General features: G+C 44.0%; 1 protein-coding gene across 3 annotated transcripts in view; it reads right to left on the reverse strand.

Moving 5' to 3' along the window:
• The window catches only part of LOC126236785 (uncharacterized), a 192471-nt gene that overhangs the window by 31133 nt on the left and 148359 nt on the right, over positions 1-12979 (reverse strand). For all 3 annotated transcript variants that reach the window (XM_049946368.1, XM_049946367.1, XM_049946366.1), the window contains exon 8: positions 3526-3658. In XM_049946368.1, coding sequence (XP_049802325.1) covers positions 3526-3658 — 133 coding nt within the window. The remainder of the gene's footprint in view (positions 1-3525; positions 3659-12979) is intronic.

Below are 12979 nucleotides of genomic sequence, written 5' to 3' on the forward strand. Positions count from 1 at the left end.
CTTGTTCACACAACCGCTAAGGTGGAGTGTTGCTTCGTCGGAAAACATGAATAGAAAGTCAGGCTCCAAATGCAGCATTTCCAAGATAATTTGTGCAGCACTCACATACGCTTACTTGTTCGCTTCTGTGAGCCGCTGCACAGTTTACAAGTGGTGTGGCGTCGTTGCTAAATCGTGGGAAATGTAAGTTTCTAGAGAAAGACTGCGTGAGGACTTGGTTGGGCTGGCTGCATCGCTCTCTAAATGAGGATGATATTTTCTTCAGTTCAGACAGATCTCTCTTTACCGCTGTTTCCCTTTCAGTCGTCTAGAACATATCCCGTCCTTACAAATTTCTCATAGATCCTACCAATTATCACGCGCGATGGTGCATCCCATCCGGTCCATGCCTTTAACTTATCCCCTACGATATTTCGGGTCTGAAAGACCTCCATCCAGGCAGCTATCTTCCTTAGTTCCTCAATGGAACGTCGGGACACCGCGGTTTAATCTGCAGAAAAACAAAAACCATAACACCCATTTAATGTTAACATATTTCTCTTCTACAGTACTGGAACAATCTAAAGATATGATGCGAGCCAGTTGTCATCTTAGGACATTGTGTTCGATGCTACCTCCACTTGTTGTCGCTATTGGTCAATGGATGTTGTCAGTAAAGCAGACTGGACGAGAGGAGTCACCTAATGTTCCTCACATCTTCAGCTGGTGGTAGGAGAGGTGATGTGCTGCACAGGGCCATAGTGCATCAGCTAACCAGAATTGTGGGCACTGTTGAAGAGCACATATGCCTTACTTTATAGCAATGGCAACAGGGAGGAGTGTGTGAAATTCAAGACGCATTGCCCCCATCTCCATGACATAATGTAGAGGTCCATGGTCTCTGCAGACAGTTGTTCCCCTCACCATGTTGCCGGCAGTTGGCTCTGTATTAGCTGCACAGTGCATTCCGGTAGTTTGTTCTCTCCTTGTCGACTCCACTCTCTCAAATGACTACCGCTGCGAGCAAGGAGAATTTACCACTTGTCACTAAACGCAACTTTGCACTATTCTTTCATCCAAACATCCAGATGGATCTTTTGTTACAGTAATGGAGGTTCCATTTTGTGCCGCAGTAAGAGGCAGTAAAAGCTGGTCGGCTGGTGTGGATGTTCAGGTGTGAACCTTCAAACCACTGACACCTGGCACCAGGACTGATACATAACCGACACATCGCTTCCAACGAGCTGGTCCATCCTTCATGTGTACCCTTCAGGGGCCGGTATCTCCACTTTTAGACCACATTGAACTACAGCAGACTCTGAACTGATATCGAGAGGAGGTGGGTGTTAGGAAGGGGGTGACATCTAATCAACTATACGCATGTGGTAATTTACTGGACCTTAAGGATGCGACATGTATGCGGCAAGGAGTCACGCAGCCTATCGTGGTTGGGACGGTGAGAGAAGCATATCTGTTGCCCTGCTCCCCTCGTTATTGCTCAGTTCTGCGGTACCGACAATGCACAAGAACTCTGACCAACTGAAATGTCAGACCGATTACATCGTTATGCTGGTCGCTGCTCCCTGCCATCCAGACCACCACAAAAACGGACTGCCATTGTACGCTTCGCAGCCTAGCCTACACAAAGCACGATATTGGGAAACATGGCATGAGATTCAATATCAACTGAACAGTATGTAATCCCAAACAAAAACCTCTCTTTCAGTAAAACAAATATAGTGGTTATGCATTTTCATGTTCAGTAAGTGGTTTCTACTCCATACACAATTCGCTGCATTGAATTATTACATTTACGACTCTGAAACAGTGTCCTTTTGTTTCTATAGTCTTTATTCAGAAGACTGGTATACTGCTGAACTCCAATTAGTCTACTTTTGTCTTCTGTGGAAGTATCTTTATCTCTTCATAACTGCTGCACCGTATATCCATCTGAATCAGTTTGCTGTATTCAAGCTATCAAGCTATCCATTATCCTGCTGCCCCCCCCCCCCCCCCCTCCCCCCACCCCTTCCCACGCCTCCAAAAGTACTTCCATCGGTTTTCAGATTAACGGTTACGCCATGGTTAAGGATGGATCCTATCAACTCATTTCTTCTTTTAGCCTATTTGTGAAATTTGTTACGCACTCTGTCTATATACGTAACCTTCAGCATTCTTCTGTAACATCACTTTTCAAAAGCGCCTAGTCTCCTCTTGCCTTTAATATTATCGTCCTTATTTCAGTTCGACAGCGTCCTGTGGAAATAACATAATTCTGTGCTACTTGTTTGGAGGCGAAAGCTTTACATATCATGCAAAAAATATTAACAAGCAACAGTGACTCCTAGTGACATGCAGAATGAAGCATATAAAGTAGTGATTTCACTACTGCCGGCCGCCGTGGCCGTGCGGTTCTGGCGCTGCAGTCCGGAACCGCGGGACTGCTACGGTCGCAGGTTCGAATCCTGCCTCGGGCATGGATGTGTGTGATGTCCTCAGGTTAGTTAGGTTTCAGTAGTTCTAAGTTCTAGGGGACTGATGACCTAAGATGTTAAGTCCCATAGTGCTCAGAGCCATTTGAACCATTTTGATTTCACTACTTTATAAAAATGTCACAAACAGTACGATGAAAACAATATAACGCCAAGTTTGATGCTATCATACTAATTAGGCTGTGTAAGTTTATTTACAACAACCTTGAGTGACCTCAGAACGCCACATTATTCTCTTATTCAACGATACCCAGTGTTTCTTATTGAGAACGCATCGGCGAAATCATCAGACTGATTGGAAATGTGCCCTTGGAGCTAATGCCAAATGGAAACGGAACAACATTCCAATAACGTAGAGCGACGCTTTTATCGCTCGAACACGTGCACTTCATAATATGTTCACTCTACCAGGCCACTCTGTGGCAGTGCCTTCTCCCCTAAATAATGTGCACACCATAGTCAAGCAGCCTGTTGCAGAGGACAACACGTTAAACCTTCGTCTTCTTTCTTTGAGATGTCAGAGACAATTGTGCACGACTTAATCTTTTTTTTTTTTTTTTGTTCAACAAGAGAGCTGTGCTGGTACCAAAATACTGACTTGCAATTGAAGAGAGTCGGCCTGAAATGATATTTCTGGAACAAATCACTACACAGGCGAGTCGTAGAGTGTGGGAATATCGGATGAAGTGAAACCGAAAACATCTGAATGTGATGGTTCAGAACAATTCGAAATATTAAGTGGAGAGATATAATCCGAAATTGATTCTAGAAATGTAAGAAAACACTGTAGGAGTAAAGGACAGAAAACTAATAAGTGAAAATGACCGAGATTTGTGGAACATTACTTCAGAAACAATACATTTTACATACACGTTTTTGAATAACAGGTAGGTCCCATTTGACAAGAAACCAATAGAACACTCATCAAGACCAGAACAAAATGGAAAATTTATGTAGAGATCAAAAGACTAGGAGATTACAAAGCAGAATTGTTGCTTCTACAAGGTGTAGACTATTGTATTTCTGATAACTTTACCGTTGTCCAAAGACTTACACAGGACAGTGGCTATCTTCCTTAGATTAGTCCGCGAGACGATCTCCTTCTTCAGCATGTAGTCTCCAACCCAAGACACCATCATTGCGAATGTGATTCTGCAGATGTGCGGGAATCCAGATAGAAGCCCCGTCTGAAACAAAGAGTTTGGACCCATTTGACGCGAATGTGCCGAACCGTAACACCAACACATACTGCTGTGCTGAAATCCTGAAAGCGTGCATCACATCAGTACAGAGTGCGATTACTTTGGTTTCAATCTCTAGCACAAAACTGTTAAAATTTACTTTTGGTGACATATTGTGTGCTAACTATATTGAAAGTTGCATATTTACTAAAATTTTCATCTGTCACGACTTACACCAAAGCGTTCACCGGAGGGAAAGAGACATCGATTTCTTGCAACATTTAGCAGGAGAAATACAACTTAGTACTGATATCGGAGCAGTTCATCTACACTTATACTCCGCAAGCCACCCAACGGTGTGTGGCGGAGGGCACTTTACGTGCCACTGTCATTACCTCCCTTTCCTGTTCCAGTCATGTATGGTTCGCGCGAAGAACGAATGCCGGAAAGCCTCCGTGCTCGCTCGAATCTCTCTAATTTTACATTAGTGATCTCCTCGGGAGGTATAAGTAGGGGGAAGCAATATATTCGATACCTCATCCAGAAACGCACCCTCTCGAAACCTGGGCAGCAAGCTACATCGCGATGCAGAGCGCCTTTCCTGCAGAGTCTGCCACTTGAGTTTGCTAAACATCTCTGTAACGCTACCACGCTTACCAAATAACCCTGTGACGAAGCGCGCCGCTCTTCTTTGGATCTTCTCTATCTCCTCCGTCAACCCGACCTGGTACGGATCCCACACTGATGAGCAATACTCAAGTATAAGTCGAACGAGTGTTTAGTAAGCCACCTCCTTTGTCGATGGACTACATTTTCTAAGGACTCTCCCAATGAACCTCAACCTGGTACCCGCCTTACCAACAATTAATTTTATATGATCATTCCACTTCAAATCGTTCCGCACGCATACTCCCAGTGTTTGTTCCGCTATCATATCATCATACAATAGAGGATCCTTCTTTCTATGTATTCGCAATACATTACATTTGTCTATGTTAAGGGTCAGTTGCCACTCCCTGCACCAAGTGCCTATCCGCTGCAGATCTTCCTGCATTTCGCTGCAATTTTCTAATGCTGCAACTTCTCTGTATACTACAGCATAATCCGCGAAAAGCCGCATGGAACTTCCGACATTATCTACTAGTTCATTTATATATACTGTGAAAAGCAATGGTCCCATAACACTCCCCTGTGGCACGCCAGAGGTTACTTTAACGTCTGTAGACGTCTCTCCATTGAGGACAATATGCTGTGTTCTGTTTGCTAAAAACTCTTCAATCCAGCCACACAACTGGTCTGATATTCCGTAGGTTCTTACTTTGTTTATCAGGCGACAGTGCGGAACTGTATCGAACGCCTTCCGGAAGTCAAGGAAAATGGCATCTACCTGGGAGCCTGTATCTAATATTTTCTGGGTCTCATGAGCAAATAAAGCGAGTTGGGTCTCACACGATCGCTGTTTCCGGAATCCATGTTGATTCCTACAGAGTAGATTCTGGGTTTCCAGAAACGACATGATACGCGAGCAAAAAACATGTTCTAAAATTCTACAACAGATCGACGTCAGAGATATAGGTCTATAGTTTTGCGTATCTGCTCGACGACCCTTCTTGAAGACTGGGACTACCTGTGCTCTTTTGCAATCATTTGGAACCTTTCGTTCCTCTAGAGACTTGCGGTACACGGCTGTTAGAAGGGGGGCAAGTTCTTTCGCGTACTCTGTGTAGAATCGAATTGGTATCCCGTTAGGTCCAGTGGACTTTCCTCTGTTAAGTGATTTCTGTTGCTTTTCTATTCCTTGGACGCTTATTTCGATGTCAGCCATTTTTTTCGTTCGTGTGATGATTTAGAGAAGTTTATCAGCAGGAGATCGGATAACCTCTGGTTTTATCTGTAGTTTTTTTTTAATGTCCCATGTTGTTATAGGAGATGATACTTGTCAGAGCTAGAATGTATTCCTATAATATTGGGAAGCGAGTACTTTATGAGATCTAAGCCATTCGGTCTTTTGTTAACCATCTGTTTGTTGACACTCTAGGAGGTACTGACAGTAGTTTTAAAATTACTGTAAACCGAAAATGCGAAGGACGTTAAAAGTGGGTCACATGTACTACTGCTTTTAAGTCCATGGTTGTTTCAGTATTGAAACTTATTATTAACTCAGCTGACATACAGTGCGTTTAAATTTGGACGTGAAATGAAAGGTAGAAGAGCAACAGAGTTAATGTGATATATGAAGTATGTATTATTATATAACTACGGAAAAAGAAATAACTATTGTTTCTCTGAACAAAAAGAACATAACTATGAAAAAGAAACAGCTCGTGAATAATAGTCATTTTCACTATAAAATATTCTGCTCACAATGTGTTTGGAGAAATCGAGTTATGCATATCTCTAGTCACTAATGACTCCTCTCCTCCGTGAACATACTTTCGGTCAAAGTTGTATAGTACTGATGCCTGGAAGAGGCCAAGTTGTAGGCTCAACCGCATAAGTGAAAAGGTTTTCATCCTTCGCCCCCATTGGCTTATTTCCTTTGCGAACTCTGAGTGTGGCGTCGTAAGCAAACACGTTGAGTGTAGGTGACTGTGATGTGTACCTCTGAAATGACCTGTCCACGTCGTTGGTGGTCAAAAATGAGATAGAAAAGTGTGAAAACCGGTGCTGGTACATGGCTTTCTTCTCTGAAATAGCAAAATGTACTGTACTCCCACACTCTGCTAAAACAATGAAATCAGTTTCCCAAAGTAGTTGGTGGAGCTGCGTACGAAAGGAAATCGCATAGTGTGTGATCAAAGGAAGAAGGCGTGTAGCGAAGAAGTGTCGAAACTCGAGAGTCTTTTTGCCCAACCGAGCGATGAGAAATCTCACAATTCTTCGGAACAAAATGTCGGCTCGATAACATACTGTCTTATTGCAAATAAGAGTTCTATTATATATCCGCAACCGTGGAGAAAACATTTCCATAAACGTTAGACAGTATGAGTAGTAAGATATTTCTCTACCCTTCTAATCGAATGGCAGACGTGTAAATTCTCTCCTCTTTCCCCAAAGTCGACCTGCCATTGTCAACACAGTTCCACAAATATAGGGTATAGAAAATGAAACCGGGTGCGCCGCTAAACTATCTTTGAGTAATAAATGAAAAGCACTGGTTTACTCTTTTTCGCCGGGATTGCGCGGCTCTTCTCGCCGGAGATTCGAGTCTTCCCTCGGGCATGGGTGAGTGTGTTGTTCTTATCCTAAGTTAGTTTAGGTAGGGTGTAAGTCTAGGGACCGATGACCTCAACAGTTTGGTCCCTTAGGAATTCACACACATTTTAACATTTTTTACTTTTGTTCTACAGTGTTAATCGGTTTTCGGCTTACAAGGTCATCTTCAGACGTTATCTGACTGTTGTCGCAAAAGAAGTTACAACGTTTGTAAAATGCATTGGAAAAGAAATTACGCATCTAGATAGAAGCACAAACGCACAGTAAATGACGTCTTTGAGGACGTGATGGTGATGTAATGAAAAAAGCTGAACAATAAATAAATATAAATGGAGTAAACAGGAATAAAAAAAATAAAAAACTGGATCAGCATGCGTAAATAGCAGTTTATGTTAATAAACAAAACCAATAAAATAAAACTGGTACTTGACAAGGCTACTTCAGGAGGTGTAAGACATGGAGAGTGATACACAAACCAATTATAATAGATAATTATCAATGTACCTACAGCATGTATGAGGAACTTCAGCAATATCGATAAAATAAACAGAAATGAAACAATGCAGGAAAATGGAGGAATGTGAGGGGACATACAGTAAATGCCATCTTTCAAAGTGTGGTGGTACCTCATTTTAAAAACTAAAAAGTTGAACAAAATAAAAATAAAAAGGGAGAAAACGGGAAAAAAACATGAACAGTATACTCTAAAACTGTTCCTATGTAACAGAATGCACTAAATAAATGAACCAAGTACCATAAAAACAGTACTTGCGGAGACAACTTCAAGAGGTATTAAATATGGAAAGTAATGCAATATCAGTTAAAAGAAAGACTTAAAAATTGTAACTATAGAGTATATGGATCACATAGGAAATTTCAATAAAACAAAAGAACTCAATTAATACAGGAAAATGGGGTAATATGAGGGATCAGACAGTGTGGGCAGTAATGAAAAACTGAGAGGATTATGTGAAGTTTAGGAGAGGGGAAGTATTAAGCCGTGTCTGGTCATTTAAGGTTAGATCTGGACTGTGACAAGAGAATGCAGGATCAAAGGGACTCTTCGTAGAAAGGAGCCAGCCATAGAGATGATTTTTCTTCTCTGGTTTGACAAATTAGGATTTGCTACGACTGTGCAGTGAGATCTGCATCGACAGTTCGACTCTGCAGCTCGTACTGGCCAGATCATTTCAACGTGGCAGATTACTTTTACAAAATAAGCTTGTGTGTCGCAAAAGGCTCAGATATATCTTAGGAAAACATCTAATGGTGTCGACAGTTTTCCATTGGCAGTATAAAATCGACGCTAAAGGCAAGCAAGGAACGTTACACCTTCCACCTACACAGAATATAACGCTAATATCGTATGGGATGGAACTTCCAAGTGCTAAACGATGGGGATAAGGAAAAATTTGTTCTGTTTTGCTGCATCACTCTACAGAGGAAATAAGAAGGTAAAGATCCATAACAGATTTTAAAGGAAGCAACAGCTGCGCGCTATCTTGAGCACGAAAAGGATTGACGTTTGAGTGTTCTCTACGGCTCCGTTCTGGCAGGACCTTCCTAAAGTACACAGCCTGACAAAAAAAAAAAAAAAGGTGAAGGACCTAAAAGACATGGTCGGATGTCGAGGTAACTTCGTACGCTTACCCAACGTCGGCGGGTGTGTAAATGGTTAAAGCTGTAATTTTCTCTGAAAGGTAGAACTTCAACCAGAGTTTATTAGTGTTGATTGTGTTTGGTGTTATTATCAGGTGTATAAGGAGAGTGAAGAGCGTCTGGTGTTGAGTAAGTACTTTCTCGGGCACGGATATGCCACATACTAGTGTGAGAAGTGTTACCAATAGAAAGGAGCCTCAGTGCCTTCTGGTCGAATCGTGCATTGTGCACATCAGCGGGGCTTTCGGATGTGACAGTGGCCCGATTTGGATTGAATGGGATCGTGAAGGCAGGCATACTCGTCAAGGTTCCTGTCGGCCGTGCCTGACCACCACGCGGGTAGATCGCCGTATTGCGCACCACGCACTTTGTAACTCATTCACATCTGAGACTCCCAGCCGAGAGCAAAACAGTAATGCGCTCCTTGCAACATTATGTGCCATCCCGCACCGTTGTTCGGAGACCAGCAGCAGCCGGGTTAGGTAATTAGCGTCCCATACGTAGGCTGCTGTTAAAACCCCAACACCAGCGGCTGCGCTTGGAGTGTTGCGGTGAGCGGGAACCATGGACTGCTCATGAATGGCGTCTTACTGTGCTCAGTGACGAATCACGGTTCTATACTACCCAGAATGACGGTCGTCTATGAGTACGGAGGAGACCTGGAGAGATATCTTATTATCCCAATGTTTTTGAGAGGCACAGCGGTTTTACTGGTCACGTCATGGTATGGGGAACCCTCGCGTATCACATCGTATCCCTGCTGGCAGTGATTGTGGGAATTCTGACAGCGCAATGATAGGCTACGTCACGGACATGCTGCGCCCTCAAGTGTTACCTCTCATGCAGCAATATCATGGGGCCATTTTTCAATAGGACAATGGCTGTGCACACATGGCACATGTGAAGTGTGATACTGAGATACTCCTATGACCAACAATCTCCCAAAATCTGTTCCTGATAGAACATATGAGGGATCAGCGTGGACGTGTATGCTGTCCCACAGCCAGATGTCTCTTTACGATACTAAATAAATTTCAAAGTTGTATTTTCTTAACTTTGCCGGGGCTCGGCCAGAAACTGGCAAGAGCCTTAATTAGAGCATAGCGACCGCAGATCCTCTGAGTATTGCTGGCATCAAGAATCTGTGCATCCCTTAGGACGATGCAAACACGCGAAACTGCCATTTCGCCGTCACCAGTGTGGGAAAATTTCACAATCCTACATTCCGTTTGTTGATGGCCATTCAGATGAATCATCAGCTTAGGCGCTGTGGTGTGAAAGTGTGTAGCAGTGAGTGGCAAAACAGGATATACAATGTCAGTTAACGGACGTGCAGTGAGAGAAGATGAAGTTTTAACTGGATTCGCCAGCGTTTTAAGAGTATTCAGGGAAAATATTGCTCATCGCCGTGGCGAAAGTTGTGAATCATCCCTCCAAGCCATCAGGTTTTTGGGAACCAGGAGGAACACAGAGAAGATGAGAAACGGTGTGAAGACGTGTGACTGTGAGGTCATATCGAGAGAGAAAGACGCCTGGCTACAGTCTGGCGCTAGTTTTTGCTGACTCCTTTGAGTGAGCGTCGCTTTTTAGCGTTAGCACTGTCTTTGCTCTGAGCAGCTCGCAGTTTGTGAGGTCTATTCCGTAACTTGTGTTGCTTCTTCAGTGATTTTACTTATTTGGATCTTCTATCCGTTGTTTACTTGTGTTTGCAGGCTGCACAGATTTGAAGAGTCAGTCGCGGTTCTGTAACAATCTTCTGTTTATTCTGAGGTACCCACCACTTGTTAACAGAAGTGTGTCCCACGTGCAATTGCCTCAGGCAATCATTTATTGTAATTTTGCGCATGTTGTCATACATTCCTGTGCTTCGAGTAAGAAATCGTTTGAGATATAAATATGTGAACAGATGTACACGTTTTGTGTAAACAATTACTTTCACGTTACCCAGTTGTGATAATAATTTGAGAAAATAAACTAATGTCAAAGTTTATAATTGTACTTTACTTTCGTCATACAACAATTTCAATCCTAATTAAAATATAAATCTGACGTATTTCTGTTCCGTAACTGAATTCCGCTCTCACTGTGACAGCGCACCTCTGTAAAGCAGAGGCCCCTACTTGGAACATTTAATACATGTGGTAGGACGTTTACTTCATTTGTATCATGAATGGTTGATGAGAATTCCTGCAATTTGTATTTAGTACAGTTTTGAAATCATAGAATATTTCAATTACTGAAACGAGCAATTGTTAAACAGGGTATACACTAGCTTGAGTAACTTTTCGATGTCGAGTACATATGCTTGTTTGGCAGTTTGCACAATCCACTGGCGAGCCTCAGTACGTCATGCTCATACATTACACAGTTTCGTGGATATCAAGAATCAGTTACAATAGCTGTGGTACAACTTGCCTCAGAAGAGGATACAATGGCTTTGTGGCACTCTTCTCAACCGAATCAGTTCATGTGTCCGGGCCAGAAGGGGTGCAGCATAATGGTCATAAGCGGACTTATACTGCCGAATTCTTCGTAAATTTGATTCGATTTTGGAATCACTACAATGACATTACATACCGTTCAACCTGCAGAGTTTAAGTTCATTTCTTCTTCTCCTTCTGAGTTATTTTTTTGGCAGGCAGTGTATTACATTGTAGAGCTCAGAAAAGCTCGTACTGCCGTTATCGTAAATCCTCTGACATTTAAACCATGACATGATCACTAGCAATAGTTGCTAAATCTACGGAGCAAAAACCAACTCGTTTTGCCAATTTTTTTTATTAAGGAAACTACAATAAACCACCAACAGCAACACACTCTTAAAAACCAAAAAACAATAAGGATCCCTTCTGCGAATCAAGCAAATAACAACTAATTTCTGTAATCAGAGTTCCCTTCTACTCTATACCTGTACAACTGTTCCACATTGAAGTCGGCTGTCGCCAGCTGGTAGATAGCCTAACACGACGGAAGCGACCTATCACAATCGTTGCGGAGGAGAGGATGGTCGAGGTGGCACACCGCTGGACCGGCCGATATTCTCTGCACTCGGCGAGTCGAGAACTGCCTGCTGAACGGTCGGGCGCCGGCTTATCTAGCTCCGGGCGGAAGGGTATTTCCGGAACTATTTACACACACGTGATCGGCAGGAAATTGTTCACTGATCGTCGCGCGCCCTTCCTCTGCTACTGGTTAATGCCCTCTGATGGACGATAGCCGTACGTGTTTGTTGTCAACTGTGGTACTTGCTTGTAAACACTCTCGCGTCGGCCAGACTTCGCAGCGGAGTCGGCAACCCGCATCGCTGGTCTGTCTACGGAGTTGCCGCTGCAGTAGGCGTCTGTGGTGACTGCAGCAAGAGTATTCCGTAACATATCTTCTGGTAAACCTTCCTGGATGTAAGGTCGTGGTCCATGAAACTCTTCAGCTCCTAACGTTTCGTCCAGAGCTGCGCTGGACATCTTCAGAGGGGTGTTTCTCCTCCGGTGAGTCTTGCCGACTGACGGGTCGGACGTCTGAGAGCGACTTATATATCGTAGAAAGTGGGCGTGACCAGAGTTACACATGATATGCAGAGATAATCTTTGTCAGAGATAAAACTTAACTATCGATCGTAATCTCGTCACGGATAAAACTGTCTAGCAATTCTGTAGTGCTACTGTCCAAATATCACTAAGTTTCATGGTCTCTTCTTTCCGATTAAAATTATCCCTATGTTTATATACACTCCTGGAAATGGAAAGAAGAACACATTGACACCGGTGTGTCAGACCCACCATACTTGCTCCGGACACTGCGAGAGGGCTGTACAAGCAATGATCACACGCACGGCACAGCGGACACACCAGGAACCGCGGTGTTGGCCGTCGAATGGCGCTAGCTGCGCAGCATTTGTGCACCGCCGCCGTCAGTGTCAGCCAGTTTGCCGTGGCATACGGAGCTCCATCGCAGTCTTTAACACTGGTAGCATGCCGCGACAGCGTGGACGTGAACCGTATGTGCAGTTGACGGACTTTGAGCGAGGGCGTATAGTGGGCATGCGGGAGGCCGGGTGGACGTACCGCCGAATTGCTCAACACGTGGGGCGTGAGGTCTCCACAGTACATCGATGTTGTCGCCAGTGGTCGGCGGAAGGTGCACGTGCCCGTCGACCTGGGACCGGACCGCAGCGACGCACGGATGCACGCCAAGACCGTAGGATCCTACGCAGTGCCGTAGGGGACCGCACCGCCACTTCCCAGCAAATTAGGGACACTGTTGCTCCTGGGGTATCGGCGAGGACCATTCGCAACCGTCTCCATGAAGCTGGGCTACGGTCCCGCACACCGTTAGGCCGTCTTCCGCTCACGCCCCAACATCGTGCAGCCCGCCTCCAGTGGTGTCGCGACAGGCGTGAATGGAGGGACGAATGGAGACGTGTCGTCTTCAGCGATGAGAGTCGCTTCTGCCTTG

This window comes from Schistocerca nitens, chromosome 2 (assembly GCF_023898315.1).
Source record: "Schistocerca nitens isolate TAMUIC-IGC-003100 chromosome 2, iqSchNite1.1, whole genome shotgun sequence".
Classification (NCBI taxonomy): domain Eukaryota; kingdom Metazoa; phylum Arthropoda; class Insecta; order Orthoptera; family Acrididae; genus Schistocerca; species Schistocerca nitens.